This window comes from Danio rerio, chromosome 2 (genome assembly GCF_052040795.2).
Source record: "Danio rerio strain M-AB ecotype USA chromosome 2, GRCz13ab, whole genome shotgun sequence".
In the NCBI taxonomy this organism is placed as follows: Eukaryota; Metazoa; Chordata; class Actinopteri; order Cypriniformes; family Danionidae; genus Danio; species Danio rerio.
Window position 1 is genome coordinate 39312687 of NC_141022.1, and position 15264 is coordinate 39327950.

The 15264-nt window shown below is 35.1% G+C and overlaps 1 protein-coding gene across 1 annotated transcript in view; it reads left to right on the forward strand.

Moving 5' to 3' along the window:
* Window positions 1–15264, forward strand: part of lamc1 (laminin, gamma 1) — a 99486-nt gene that overhangs the window by 81426 nt on the left and 2796 nt on the right. The window contains 18 exon segments of the mRNA NM_173277.1: window positions 2487–2609; window positions 2695–2884; window positions 3693–3805; window positions 4665–4886; window positions 6640–6828; window positions 7543–7788; window positions 9002–9155; window positions 9245–9387; window positions 9869–10047; window positions 10131–10287; window positions 11253–11458; window positions 11553–11632; window positions 11722–11859; window positions 12133–12277; window positions 12372–12521; window positions 13077–13191; window positions 14755–14954; window positions 15042–15200. Of these exon segments, the coding sequence (NP_775384.1) occupies window positions 2487–2609; window positions 2695–2884; window positions 3693–3805; window positions 4665–4886; window positions 6640–6828; window positions 7543–7788; window positions 9002–9155; window positions 9245–9387; window positions 9869–10047; window positions 10131–10287; window positions 11253–11458; window positions 11553–11632; window positions 11722–11859; window positions 12133–12277; window positions 12372–12521; window positions 13077–13191; window positions 14755–14954; window positions 15042–15200 (2909 nt within the window).

The following is a 15264-nucleotide window of genomic DNA, read 5'->3' on the forward strand; positions in this document are numbered from 1 at the left end:
GTTGTACTCTCCCATTTACTGGGAAGTTTTCCCAACTATGATGACTTCCGCTACGGAAAAAGCCGGAAACGTGAAAAGGGTCCATAGTTCTACAAGCTATGAATAAGTTCTTTTGAAGCAAAAGCCATTTATTGACCGCTGTTGTCCCTTATGTATGTACTCTGACCTGTCCACCAAGTTACCTTTACATGCACACATGCGCACACACACACACACACACACACACACACACACACACACACACACACACACACACACACACACCCACACACACACACACACACACACACACACACACACACACACATATACATATACACGCACCTGCCAGTACCTGACTGTATTGTTGTTGTTTTTGTTGATGTTTCATTTTCTTTGTATTTGTATAATTTCAGTTTGTGTGCCTTTTTGCATAATCTAATTTGAAAAAAATGAAGCAAAAGCCATTAATGTAAAATCAGCCAGCATTTACAGTATGGATCAACCAATATGGAATTTTTAGCAGATTTTTATACCCAACAAGTCTTTGTTTAAAGCAGATATAAAAAGATTGAGTATTTTCTTTTTTTTTGTATTTAATATTTTTAAACCACTAAACTAGTATTTAGTATTTTTAAATGAAGTGTTTATCCTTTTATTTTAACACCAGGGGCAAGCTTAGTGATTTGGGGTCCCTAAGCAATTCTAGGTATGGGGTCCTAGCATTTTTGAAAAATAAACTGCATGTCAATACATTATAAATAAAGGAACCTTTATCTTCCTAATGTAAAATTAAAAGCAATAAATTCACAATTAAAAAAATATTTGTATCCCAGTGTCCTGCAGATATTAGCTCCAACGTGTCTCAATACACCTGCACAGATGTTTCTAGAAAACCCAGAAAGAGCTTGATTAGCTAGTCCAGGTGTGTCTGATTGGGGTTGAAACTAAACTTTGCAGGACACCGGCCCTCCAGAACCGAGTTCGTGCACCCCGATGTACAGTTAATTAGCCATTTTTGTGATTAGATATTAATAGTAATAATAGTTTAAAAAAAAACATTTAAACTAATTTAATTCACAATAGATCAGACTAATCCTGTCACCATTTTTCATATGAATTGAATAATTGCTCTTTGCGAATCGGTGGCCATTTCTCTGGAAAATGTTATTTGAACAGGCCCTCTCTAAACCAGCTCACATCGCTCATCAACTGACAGCAGGATCACAAAGGAAGCTGCATTTCATTGTTTGTTGTATTTCTACTTTTTCCCCAACTGTTCTCAAAATTCTCACTCTTGCACACTCTACCTGCCTCTACTCTGATCGTAGGCAGATTGGTGTAATAAATAGTCCATCTAAATGATTAAATTTAAAGCAGAGGAGAAGCAGATCGGTTTGACTATACCAGGGAAATACCTCACATTCGCGGTGCTAAAACATTTGAATAATGCAATTGTGATAGATAGATTGCACGCGATGTGTCTGAAGAGCGAGAAGGGATCCGGGGGTGATAAGGATGATTGACTTATTTTTAGGACCGGAAGGGAGACCCGCAATTTCCGGGAGATTACCACTCGCTTGCGGGCATTATGAGTCCCGCAAATGCATAGAGACTCTGAATATTGGGATGTCTGAATATGACGTCTAACAACTGTAGTGAGGCACAATCCAGCGGTACAACCTGATAATATGATGTGCTTTTTCAGTTCATGGAGGGCTGTTCAGAAATGCTAGGTAAAACATGGTGTGGATGTGGATCATTTTCGTTTCTAAAATGCCATTTTAATATTAAGACGGATTAGTGTAAACCGAGCTTAAGTGTGTATCTTTTGCGTTTGGGTTTGTGACGGGGTCGGGGCGGAGCATCGGCGATGGTGGCTCAGCATCATCTTGTCTATTGGCCATCGGCGATGGCCGATGACATCGTTTATCGGCCCAACCCTAGTCTGAAAAGGCGCTAAGTTGGCTACACTGGCTGACAGTGTTTTTGGATTGAAGCAATCACACCTTCCGCATGTGCTATATGGATAAAACTTTCCATTATTCATGGTGGCCAACGGTTTTGAAAAGAAGTAATAACTTTAATCTTTTAAATCTTAAAAGTTATAGACCGATTTTATATGATAGAAAATGTAAAAAAAGAGCTACATGATTAATGCCGTTTTTTTTTGGCGTTGGTCAGGGCTCTGGGGCCCTAAGCGGCTGCTTACCTCGCTTATTGGTCAAGTCCGCCCCTGTTTAACACGGAAAAATGCAGAAAACTGCAAAGACACATATTTGTCTTTCTTATCCCAAAATTCATCTGATGTTAATCAACTATTAGAAAAAATCCATCCTTTATTGGCTTATAATTTATTTGCTTATTAAGGCAATTACGATAACAATAAAAATGTGCATTTTATTAACCAATACCAAGATTGTTGCAGATAAATCATGCAGGACAACTTTCCGGAAGATTGCATTATAGAGAATGACTAAATATATGTTGTATATGTCTCTGTGTAGATGATGAAGGCTGGAAGGGTAAACAGAGAGATGACTCCAGTGTACCGGTACAGTGGTCAGCCAGTTCTGGAGAGATCTCACTCATCTCAGAAGATTACTTCCCCATCTACTTTGTGGCTCCAGGTACAGTAACAGATGTGGTGTTATAAGCAGGCAGAGGATACGGTGCCTTGTTGGTGTAATCATCTGGAACGTTTGATTTCTGTAGATAAATTTCTGCATAATCAGCTGTTGAGTTATGGTCAGAACCTCACGCTGAACTTCAGGATTCAGCGTCATGATGCTCGCCTCTCAGCGGAGGACGTTGTGCTGGAGGGCTCGGGGCTTCGTGTCGCTGTGCCTCTTATTGCTCAGGGTAATTCCTACCCAGGAGAGGAGACCCAAACCTTTGTGTTCAGGTGAGCCTTTTTGCTTCTTGCTTAATTAGGGAGGCCAATTAGGATTTTGATGGTGTCAGAATCCTTTAGTGCCTAATGCTGCTGTTTGAGCAAAGAATAAAATGTCATTTCCAATGGTGTTATTATAAAGAACAGTACACGAGTGTGTAAGTACTTGTTGATGTGCTTTATGAGGACACTACATTGAATAATGACATGGGCATGGCCTACTGTAGTTGTACTATAGTAAGCTGGTTTATGAGTTGTGTCCTTGCAATTCAAAACGCTTAAAAATCATACTTACAGGTTTGCATTGCTTCTTGAAAGTACTTGAATTTCAGATAAATAAATTAAAAGGCCTGGAAAGTACTTAAAAATTAACACAGGTCCTTGAAAGTGCTTAAATGTAAAGATTATGGTTTTACAATTGTACTGTGCTGCTTAAAAAAAACTAAGAAATTTCTAATATAAATATTTCAGAAACCGCGTTTGAATATTACCAGTATTAAATTCAACGAATTGTATTAAAATTCTTTAAACATGAGTGTTTAAAATGGTCTACATTTTATGAAAATGACACATTCAAAACATCATTACTGACATTTAATGTAAGTATTAAGTGTAAGTGAAATGTTAAGTTCAATTCAGACTTTTATGGCACTATATATGCTGGGGGTTTGAATTATAAAAGTGCCTGATTTCAAATGATTATTAGTGATTTAAAAAGTCCTTGAGTTTAGTGTCCATAAATGAGTGGGAACCCTGTACTTAGCACGGGGTCTTTTGACATTTAAAATGTGCCACAGCTTACTGTCTTTTTTTCATTTAGACTACATGACACAACTGACTACCCTTGGAGACCCACCATAAAGCATGCAGACTTCCAGAAACTTCTCTACAATCTGACTTCAATCATGATCCGTGGAACCTACAGCGCACAAAGTACGTCTATTCATTCAGTGATGAACAGCTTGTGTTTTGAAGAACAGTGTTTGATTTCTTTTTCATTTCAGTCATCTTGAGTTCTCAGCTGTGAAACACTCAATGAGCACAAAAATCAGCTTTTTTTAAAGCGAAACTTTTTCCTGGTTACATGCAAACCAATAAGCTACCAATGCAAGTAAACAACATTTACAAGACTATCTACCCTAACTTCAGTTTTTCATTTGTTTTGTCCGTTATCATCTTTGATAAATCATTAATAATAAAAGAAGATCATTACAACATGTCAGTAAACTGATTTGTAAACTGTGATAAACACATTTTTGTTTTTAAATAAATATTTAAACCAATATTTATAGACATGTTTATTAAATTCTTTGGTTCAAGAAAGCTCTGGGTTTGCAGTAAATTTTCATTTCCTTTTCTGTAAATATTTTCTCCTAAAACATTTGTATAACTGTAACAATATATTAACTATATATATGCTTGATAGCTGTACTGTCCACCCTATTCTTTCTTACCTTTCGTAAAGCTCCTTTGGAACAATAATTAAAGAATTTAAAGCTATTGATAATATATTAACCTGAAAATCATATCTAATGTTTTAAATGTATTTTAAAAAATTGTATTCATTTATTATTTATTTTTTGTTTCATCTTCTTAAGTTTCAAAGTTGGTATTATTATGTAATATGATTTTATCTGTATTGATAAAAGTTGCTAATGTGGCAATAAATAGATTAAAAAAATAATAATTAATTTGAAAAGTGCAAAAATGTATTTTTTTTTTTATTTAATTGAAGCCGTAAACATTCTGAGTCTCATTCCGTGGTATAACAAAGATACATTCTCCGCTGTAGGTGCTGGTTATTTGGATAACGTGTCTCTGGTGACTGCCCGCCGGGGCCCTGGCACTCCGGCCCGATGGGTTGAGAAATGCACGTGTCCCCAGGGTTATTTGGGTCAGCATTGTGAGCAGTGTGATCAGGGATTCAGGAGGAGCCGGCCGGAGCTGCGACGCTTCAGCACCTGCGAGCGCTGCAACTGCAATGGACACAGCGACACATGTGACCCTGAGACAGGTTTGTCATCACAACTACTGTATTTGACTTGTGTTGATGTGTCATTTACTTATGCACTCTCTGGAGACTCAAGCCGGCAGACTATTGATTTCATTTATGACTGTGTGCTGCTGTTGCAGAAGATCATCTGCTCTAGATGCATTCAGAATGAAAGCCGCTAAAATAAATTAGGTCTACAGTGTCAGTGAGTTATTTTAGATGGATACAGATCAGAACATCTTTTTTATTTAGTGAAATAAACCATCCAAAATACACATCAGATGATTTTTAAAAAAATGTATTATACTTTATAATTTTGCATCTGTTCATTTTAGTTGGTTACAGTCATGGTTGTTAAATTTAGCTAAAACATCAACCATAAAAATAAAATGGTTTGTTATTTGAAATAAAACTTCACTGCAACAAATAAAATTTATTTTTAAAATCTAAAACATTTTAACCAGTTATATCATATATTTCACATTTGCATTTAGTTTTAATAAAATAAAATGAGAATAAAATAATGAAAACTTCATAGATATAAAAAAATGAATAAAATGAGAACATCTAAAACAACTCATTTAAACTACAATCGTTTTTAAAATGACTGGAGTAAAAATAGTTAAATCCTCTTAATGTACAGTATGTGCTCTCTGGAGACAAGCTGGCAGACTATTGATTTCATCTATGACTGCACGGGTATTGCAGAAGATCATTTGCTCTGGATGCATTCAGAATGAAAACCTCTGAAATTAAATTAGTCCTACAGTGTCAGTGGTTCATTTTAGATGGATGGATGCACGGGCTATTTGTTTTATAATTATTAGTAAAAATAAAACTTAATACACCTAAAAGTATTTTTTATTGTACTTCATATTTTTGCATTGGGTACAGTCATCACAATCACAAACAATTATTGTATTTATCTAAAACATAATTAATTAAAATGTATTTTTAACTAATAAATTAGACCATTTTTAAATCTATATCTATAGCATCTTAAATGTATAGTTAAATTTATATTAAATATCTTAAATTTATATCTTAAAACAACTATTTTAATCTACAATCCTCTTTTAAATGACATTGGGGAATTTTATACATGACTGTATTGTCAAATTAGTGTATTGTCAAATTGATGTAAAATGCAGTGTAATTATGCATTTTTGTTCAGTATTGGCATATTTAAACGTATTTCAGTAAACTCGTACTACAAAATAAAGCTTTTCATTCTTGAAATAATCAACTGGGCATGTATGGTCATAATTCTTTTTCATTTATTTTTTGAAAGTAAAACATCCAAAATACACCTAAAAGTATTTTTATTATATATGTTTTTTTTTTTTTTTTACTAATAAAATGAGTCCATGTAAAAAATAACTATTTTAATCTACAATCATCTTTTAAATGTGAATAGGCTAAAAAGAAAATGGAATGTATTATATTAACAAAATAAAAATATATACTTTATTACTTCACTTTATTGGCAAATTAGGGCATTAATGTGTAATGCATTGTCTATTATGCATTTTTTGTGCAGTATTGGCATATTTTTAACATATTTCAGTAAACTTGTACAACAAAATAAGCTTTTCATTCTTGAAATAATCAACTGGGCATGTATGGTGATAATTGTCTCTCTCTCTCTCTTTCTCTTTCTCTCTAATGAAAATAATGTTTTATTGCAGGAATGATCATAGTAGTGCTCCCTTTGGCTTTAAGTTGATGTGATATTGCCATCTTGTGGTGATGTGTGGCCTTTCTTTGATTGCAGGAATGTGTAACTGCCAGCACAACACTGCTGGTCTGAGCTGTGAAAGGTGTAAAGACGGCTTCTATGGTGATTCTACAGTGGGCTCTTCTTCAGACTGTAAAGCCTGTCCCTGCCCTGCCGGTGCCACCTGTGCTGTGGTGCCCAAGACCAATGAGGTGGTCTGTACCAACTGCCCGACTGGAACCACAGGTACACAAACACAAGGCATTTTGGAGCTTTAAGATGGCTAATACTATGCTGCTGCATTAGAAATCTAACAGATCAGTGTAAAAAATGGAGTAATGTAATAGTTTGGTTCAAACTACAATTGTGGAGCTTTAGGAATGACATAAGCATTTTGTGTGGAACTTTAAGATTGACTTAATAATACAGCATATTATCAAAGACATTAGTTTTCATGCACCTGTAAATTTTGAGATTTTTGACTTTTTAGTGTGTGTTTTTTCAGTCCAACGTAGAGAAAAAATCCGAAATACATAAAAAAAAAAGTACATATAAAAATACATATGAAAGCCATAAATGCAGCAGCCCTTACTAATTTTGAAACTAATTTACGTTTCACTTTTATTTACATCTATTCTGAAGGTCTTTCAGTACGATATGTTCATGCATAATACGCAAACTTTTATTTTACAAAAAGTTGTGAGGTTCTTTTTTTTCTAATTATGAAGTGAAAGAGTATATATGTAAAAAACATTCTTACTATGTCAAAAAAATAGAAACGATAATTAAGACCGTGACTTCAATATAAAAACGTGATACAAATGTTTTCAAATTTGTTCATATTTATTAAAATAATGTCTCATTTGCATATTTAAACATATATTAGGAATCTTGTAATGCACAAGTTGTTTGCAAAGTCATTGAACTGTTTGGTGATAGTAGTCGTTGTCGTGTGCGCAGGTAAGCGATGTGAGCTGTGTGACGATGGTTTCTTTGGAGATCCTCTGGGTGAGAAAGGTCCAGTGAGAGCGTGTCGAGCCTGCAGCTGCAACAACAACATCGACCCGAACGCTGTGGGCAACTGTAACCGAGAGTCGGGCGAATGCCTCAAGTGCATCTACAACACCGCTGGCGTCTTTTGCGACCGCTGCAAGCAGGGCTTCTACGGTGATGCCCGCGCTGCTAATGTAGCCGACAAATGCAAACGTGAGTGAAAGGAGAACGAAATATCTGTACTTGGTTTTTTGTTGTTGATTTGTTTTTGATATTTTTCTGGACACTTTTTCAAGTAACAATTGTTTCAAATATTCATGTTACAGTTAACTTTAATAACCTGATATTATAGTTAACTAAAAATGTAATTGGTTTTGGGTAACACTTTAAAATAATAGTCCATTAGTTAATGTTGGTTAATGTATTTGCTATGCATGAACAAAATATTAGTAATACACAATTTATTTATCTTAGTAACGTCAATTATTGTCATTTAAGTTAAACTTATGTTAGTTCATATTAACTTGTGGTGCATTAACTTATGTGAACAAGCACAACTTTGTATTTTAACAATGCATTAGTTAATGTTGAACTATTTTTAATACATTTTTTACAAGATTATTCATTCTTTGTTAATGTTACTACGTTAACATGTATGCTATCTTGAATGTAGTGTTACCGAATTTTGTTACTTGAATTAATGAAAGATGACCAAAAACACACATATGTAAATAAAAATAACAGCTTAAATAAATGAACATAAATAAATAAAAAACAAACAGCTTAATCAAAGAACAGCTTCTAATTAAATTTGTTTGTAACATTTTTAAATGTCCACATTTTTATTTTATTTACATCCTTGTATTAAATAATAAATTAACCTCAGATTTGTTTGTATGCAATTGAAGTCAGAATTATTTGCCCCCGTTTCATTTTTTCCCCAATTTCTGTTTAATGAAGAGAAGATTTTTCCAACACATTTCTTAACATAAAAGTTTTAATTCTGACTTCAACTGTACATTTCAGCTATAAATTGCTTTGTTTGTGTGCATGTGTGAAATGCAAGTTGCAAATTTATTGTATAATATTTATAACAAATTGGTCGGAACAGAGAAAAATGACATTTGCAGTGATGCATAAGATTTCTATTTCATATACATGCTCTTCTTTTACAATTTCGTTTTATCGTAGAATCACTTAAAAACAAATAGGTTGAACAGGTTTTTTCAACAACTTGAATAAGAATGATTTTCAGCATTAAGTATATTATGTGATAGAGGAATAAATATCTTAATATAGAAAAATAGTTAGTTTGCGGTCAGTTTTTTTAGCTGCATTTATTTCAGAATATATATATTGTAAATAATATTGTGAAATGATTATTTTTTAATGGTTATTTTAAAATGTATTTGTCATCTGTCTGCAGCGTGCAAGTGTTCTCCATATGGTACAGTAGACCGACAGACAGCCTGTTCTCAGGTGACGGGTCAATGTCCGTGTCTCCCTCACGTCATTAACAGAGACTGTGGCGCTTGTGAACTGGGTTTCTACAATCTGCAGAGTGGAAAGGGCTGTGAACGGTACTTAAATGATTTCTCTAATTCCTTTCTCGTCGTGCAATGTTGACCAAAGTAATCCTGACAGACCTGCACATTTTTTGATTCCCCAGATGCAACTGCAACCCTATTGGTTCCACGAATGGTCAGTGTGACATTGTCAGCGGTCAGTGTGAGTGTCAGCCTGGAGTCACCGGTCAACATTGTGAGCGATGCGAGGTCAACTTCTTCGGATTCAGTTCATCGGGTTGCAAACGTACGGTGCCTTATCATTGGCTTACTGTAGTCTCAAATTTCACAACCAAACTTTAGGTCTTAAATTCACTGAAGTATTGTTTATAGGTCCTATTTATATGCTCCCAGAGAATGTGTTTTATGTGTTATTTTGTTTTGTCTAGTCTTGATTGTGGTGTTTGTTTGTTTTTTCCACTAGCCAAAACATATAATTCACTTTATTAGGACTACAAATGTGATCATCATCGTGATGTAGGCCTTAAGTTCAATTCTCAAAGTCTTAGATTTGACTTTGTGACTACAGAAATCCTGGTCTAGCAATTGTGCTAGATGCAAAATTACTCATTAAAAGACATAAATTACAAAAATTATATTTTAGGTGTTAAACATTTATTTTGGATTCCACTGTATTAAGACTACAAATAAATCCAACAGTCATGATATAGGTCTTTGTGCTATATGCATTTGGTTTTCCTGCGTTGACGCTTGGAATGTTTGTACAGCATGTGACTGTGACCCAGAAGGCTCAGAATCAGCTCAGTGTAAAGAGGACGGCCGCTGTCATTGTCGGCCAGGTTTTGTGGGCTCTCGCTGTGATATGTGTGAGGAAAACTACTTCTACAACCGCTCGACACCTGGCTGCCAGCAGTGCCCTAACTGTTACAGCCTGGTCAGAGACAAGGTGAGCCATTTTCTCATGAAACTAGAATGATTCGTTTTAGAGCATGAAGCAACTTCTAATACACCTGTTGCATTCCTCTACAGGTAAACCAGCAGAGACAAAAACTGCTTGACCTGCAGAATTTGATTGATAGTCTGGACAACACTGAGACGACAGTGAGCGACAAGGCCTTTGAGGACAGACTGAAGGAGGCAGAGAAAACTATAATGGACTTGCTGGAAGAGGCTCAGGCTAGCAAAGGTATAGATTCTTGTTATAGATTACAACAGCTCACTGTGTGATGAAGCCATTGAATGTAGTTATATGTCCAAAAAATTCAAGATATTGAGGAAAAATGCCTGATATGAGTTTGTATTATACATATCAAATTTTTCTGCACGTGACCAACAAAATATGCTAGTAGCAGTTATTTGCAAGCCCCACTGTTCTCAGAGGTGGTTATAAATATACAAACAGCTCACACATGCCAATGGGCCTATGTAAACTCAATCATATTGACAACACAACGGAGATCTTCCTTCACTCTCAGTCTTGACTATTTATTTTTAATGCATGGTGCTGTAAAATCAATTTGCTCCAGTTAATACTATTACAGTGTTGGAAATCTAATGTAATCTCCCAGGGGGTCACAATCCATTGGGGTAAAATTTGAAAGGCTGATGGATTTTTATTTGCACGTTGTTTTTATGTAACTATAAACTACTATTTTTTATTTTTTGTGGATTATGGATAAATATGGTAATACTAATAGTTAATTCAAATGTATTTGGTTTTTGTAAATCACCAAGCGATACCCCCCCCATTATAACTAATAATATTACAACTAATATAACTAATAATAATATAACTAATATTATTTATATAATACCAACTTGTTCAGTGTTACACCATTGACATTTCTGTTATGAACAGATCAAGTGTTTGTTGATGTTGATTCTGTCAATTCAGGAAAATAAATTGATATTCGGTTATACTTTAGCAAGCAACAATGACCTGTTTTTGCTCTGTTTTGATGTTTATTCTTTAGAAAAATGTAAAAAAAAAATTGTAGTGAACCAATGATTCAATTGACCATTCATATAAAGAGCTGTTTAGTTCATTGCTAAATGACTCTAAATGATTTGATTTTTTTATTTTGCACTTAAGACCAAATGTATTTAACTTTACAACATCATCATTCTATTGTCTTTACTGTTAATATACAGAAGTGGATAAAGGTCTTTTGGACCGTCTAAACAACATCAACAAGACCCTGAATAACCAGTGGAACAGACTGCAGAACATCAAGAACACAGTAGACAACACAGGAGCACAGGCAGACAGAGCACGAAACCGCGTTCGTGATGCAGAAAACCTGATCAACACAGCCAGAGAGGAGCTGGACAAAGCCAAAGAAGCCATCAGTAAAGTGGTGAGGACAACAGTATCCCACAAACACCCGGAGCTAATCTATTCAGATGTATCTAAAATTATTTTAGTATTAAAATATAATTTTGTTTTCATAGGACATTAAAATACCTACAACCTCTGGAGATCCAAACAATATGACGCTTCTGGCAGAGGAAGCCCGTAAGCTGTCAGAAAAGTGAGTTGTATTGTTTCATTCAGTGTTATAATGTGTCATAACACCAAACACTCTTTTACTGAAAGTTTTTTTTCTGGCTGTTTGTGCAGACACAAAGCAGATGCAGATCAGATTGAGAAGATCGCAAAAGATGCCAATGACACTTCTACTAAAGCCTATAATATGCTGAAGAAAGCACTTGATGGAGAGAACAAGACAAGCAGCGACATTGATGAACTCAACAGGAAGTAGGATCAGGACATCACATTTTATAAGATACATTTTTAATAAAGCATGTTTTGAAATGATTAAATATGTTGCACTCGTAGCAGTAGTATAGAAAGTCAATTCAAACGCAGTACACACATTTCAATTTCTATAAGTTGTATTAAAGCACATATGTTATTATGCATTCAGTTAGTTTAATATTATTTTTTGTATTACTATAAAAGTTAACATTTTTATTTTTTAAGTGTAAATGTTTATGCTTTACAAATAATGTGACCTTCATATGTACTCAGGTATTTGGAAGCGAAAGATCTTGCCAAAAATCTGGAGAAGCAGGCAGCTAAAGTTCATGCAGAGGCAGAAGAGGCCGGAAACAAAGCTCTGAAGATCTATGCTAACCTGACCAGCTTACCTCCAATCAACACCAAAACATTAGAGGTGCTCATTTCTCAGCTTTTGAAAAAATATTTGGATAAATTTACACAATTAACTTGAAGGCATGTTTAATCAAATAATCTTGACATTTCCTCAGGATGATGCCAATAAGATTAAAAAGGAGGCTTCAGACTTGGACAAACTCATAGACAAGACTGAGAAGGAGTACAATGACTTGAGAGAAGACTTGCGAGGAAAAGAGACGGAGGTCCGCAAACTGCTGGACAAAGGAAAAACTGAGCAACAGGTACATTGGTGAATCTGTTTTGCCTCAGCTCTATGAAATTACTTTTCAAAATGCTCTCCTGGTGGCCTATAAAAGAAAAGATGGTGTTTTTTTAGTTTAGCTGCTCTTTTCACATGGTTAATATGTCCTAGGTCCAAAAGCCACATAAAGGATACTGATGAGAGACGAGCAAGATGCTGCTCATAGTCCACAGGCTCATCCTAATCTGATTGAGTTAAATGTCATGCTCTTAATGAAAGAGCTGAACCATGAACTCACACATTGTGCTCATGAAACTCAAACAGAGTCGAGTTACAAAGTTACTTTTTGAGATCTTTAATAAAGTTTGCTAATTTATAAATAGCACTTTTTTATCGCGTTTTTACTAGATGATAACACTAGTTTTGCATATTTGTTTCACCAAGTATTGGTTTGTCATTCTTATATGTAATTGTGGCCATGATGAACAGTACATTTCTTGTTTGTACACAATTTCGCTATCTGAATGACAGTCAGTCATTTAAGACAATGCAAGAACTCAGCATATTCTGTGTTATCTGTCTCGGTTTTCTTCAGACGGCTGATCAGTTGTTGGCGCGTGCAGACGCAGCAAAGGCTTTGGCTGAGGAGGCGGCAAAAAAAGGCAAATCTACTTTCCAAGAGGCTCAGGATATTCTGAACAACCTCAGAGGTAAGGAGAAAAAAAGATTAGGGGCCTTACAGAGTGTTTAGTTAATTTGTTTACAGCGACAATGCACGTTAATAAAACATTCTGTAAAATGTGCCAGAATTAGCAAAGAATGACTATTTTTTATCTGCAGACAAAAGATTGATTAGTCACACCTAAAAATAGAAACAAACCATCATAACACAAATCTAGATAGATAGATAGATAGATAGATAGATAGATAGATAGATAGATAGATAGATAGATAGATAGATAGATAGATAGATAAGGGTTGGATGATGCTGACCAATTTGGCATCATTTGATGTCTAATGTGAAGCATTGTGATGGACGATTAATTAATTAATAACGAATTAATTATTTGTAGGCTACCGTTTTAACTACCTGATCCGCATAGTCTTTGTTTTACCCATAACCAAATCACTAATAAATAAAGATAAGTTACACACAAATTACCACCTGTCAATCACTTTTTTTAGCGGGACTCTGATCTGTGTCATTGTAATGGTGTCAACAAACTAACCCTAATCCTAACAACCAACAGGAACCAACCAACAGTATCTGAGGTTTTCGCTAAAATTACTAAGTAAGATTGAAGCAGTGTACTGACACTGTGACGCGTTACCTGATATATTTAAATGACCGAAGAGTGTTTGTATAGAGATAAGATTAAATATCACATTTAACAACCATAGTGAGACACGATCCAGCGGTACATCCTTGATAAACTGTAAAATGTGCACTACTCTCTGGCTGACTGCCCGCTGACTGCTGGAGCTCAAGACGCGCACATACGCTGCAGTGCATGTCAGTGTGTGTGTGTGTGTGTGTGTGTGTGTGTGTGTGTGTGTGTGTGTGTGTGTGTGTGTGTGGTCAAATGATGTGTGTTTATAGTGTAATAAATTTCCAATTAATTGTATTACATTAACATCTACCCTACCCTAACCCTAAACCCAACCGTCATAGTACTGTAAAAATATTAATTATTGTTATACAGTGTCATAAAAAATGCTGCTATATTGTTGTGCATATCGCACTTCCGGCCGGTCGTGTATCCTATCTAAACTTTACCAGCTCAGCATCGTGATGACTATCAGCCATCGGCAATGGACGAAGGCATCGTCTATCGACCCAACCATAATTTATAGATGTACAGATATAGATATTTACAAAAACTAGTAAAAAAAAAAACAAGGAGATCATTTTGTCTAAACTTTATATAATTTTTGCTTTATTATATAAACTACTAATGACATCTCTTCCTATTTTTAGTTTTGCATATGTCTTCAGGCATGTTTAGATTAATTTTTAGACAAAATGATACCAATGTTTTGACTTAAGAAAAGTCAAGAAATCAATATTTGGGGGAATAAACCTGATTTTCAATCATATCAAATCTCACTAGTTGTCACTTGAAAAATAAAATATTGTAAATTACAATAATTAGAAATTTAGAAGAAGTGTTATCAGATTATTTAAAGAATAAAACAAATAATAACACTATACTGGAGTAAATTCAGAAAAACTAATTATTTCTTTCATTTGTTTTTGACATGTTCGTCTTTAGATTTCGACAAGCGAGTGAATGACAACAAAACTGCTGCTGAGGATGCCATGAGGAGAATCCCACAAATCAATGCAACAATCAATGAAGCCAATGATAAAACCAGACGGGCCGAGGCGGCTTTAGGCAATGCAGCTGCTGATGCTAAAGATGCTAAAGCGAAGGCAGAGGAAGCTGAGAAAATCGCTAATGATGTGCAGAAGGTACATGAAACCATAAAGTCTTGGGGTGTATGTTTCTTTATCAGAAAGTGCCTGTTTATGCTAACCTATGGACTGATTTTTGTTTAGGGTTCTGCAAAGACCAAGGCAGACGCAGAAAAGGCTTTTGAAGACACCATGAAACTGGATAAAGATGTTGACAAAATGATGGACCAGCTCACAGCAGCGGAGAAAGAGCTGGAAAAGAAGAAAGCAGAGGCGGACACTGACATGAGGATGGCATCTATGGTGGGTTATATCGACTGACGTTTAGTATACAGTGTGTTTGAATGCATCATTGCAGAAGTTAAAT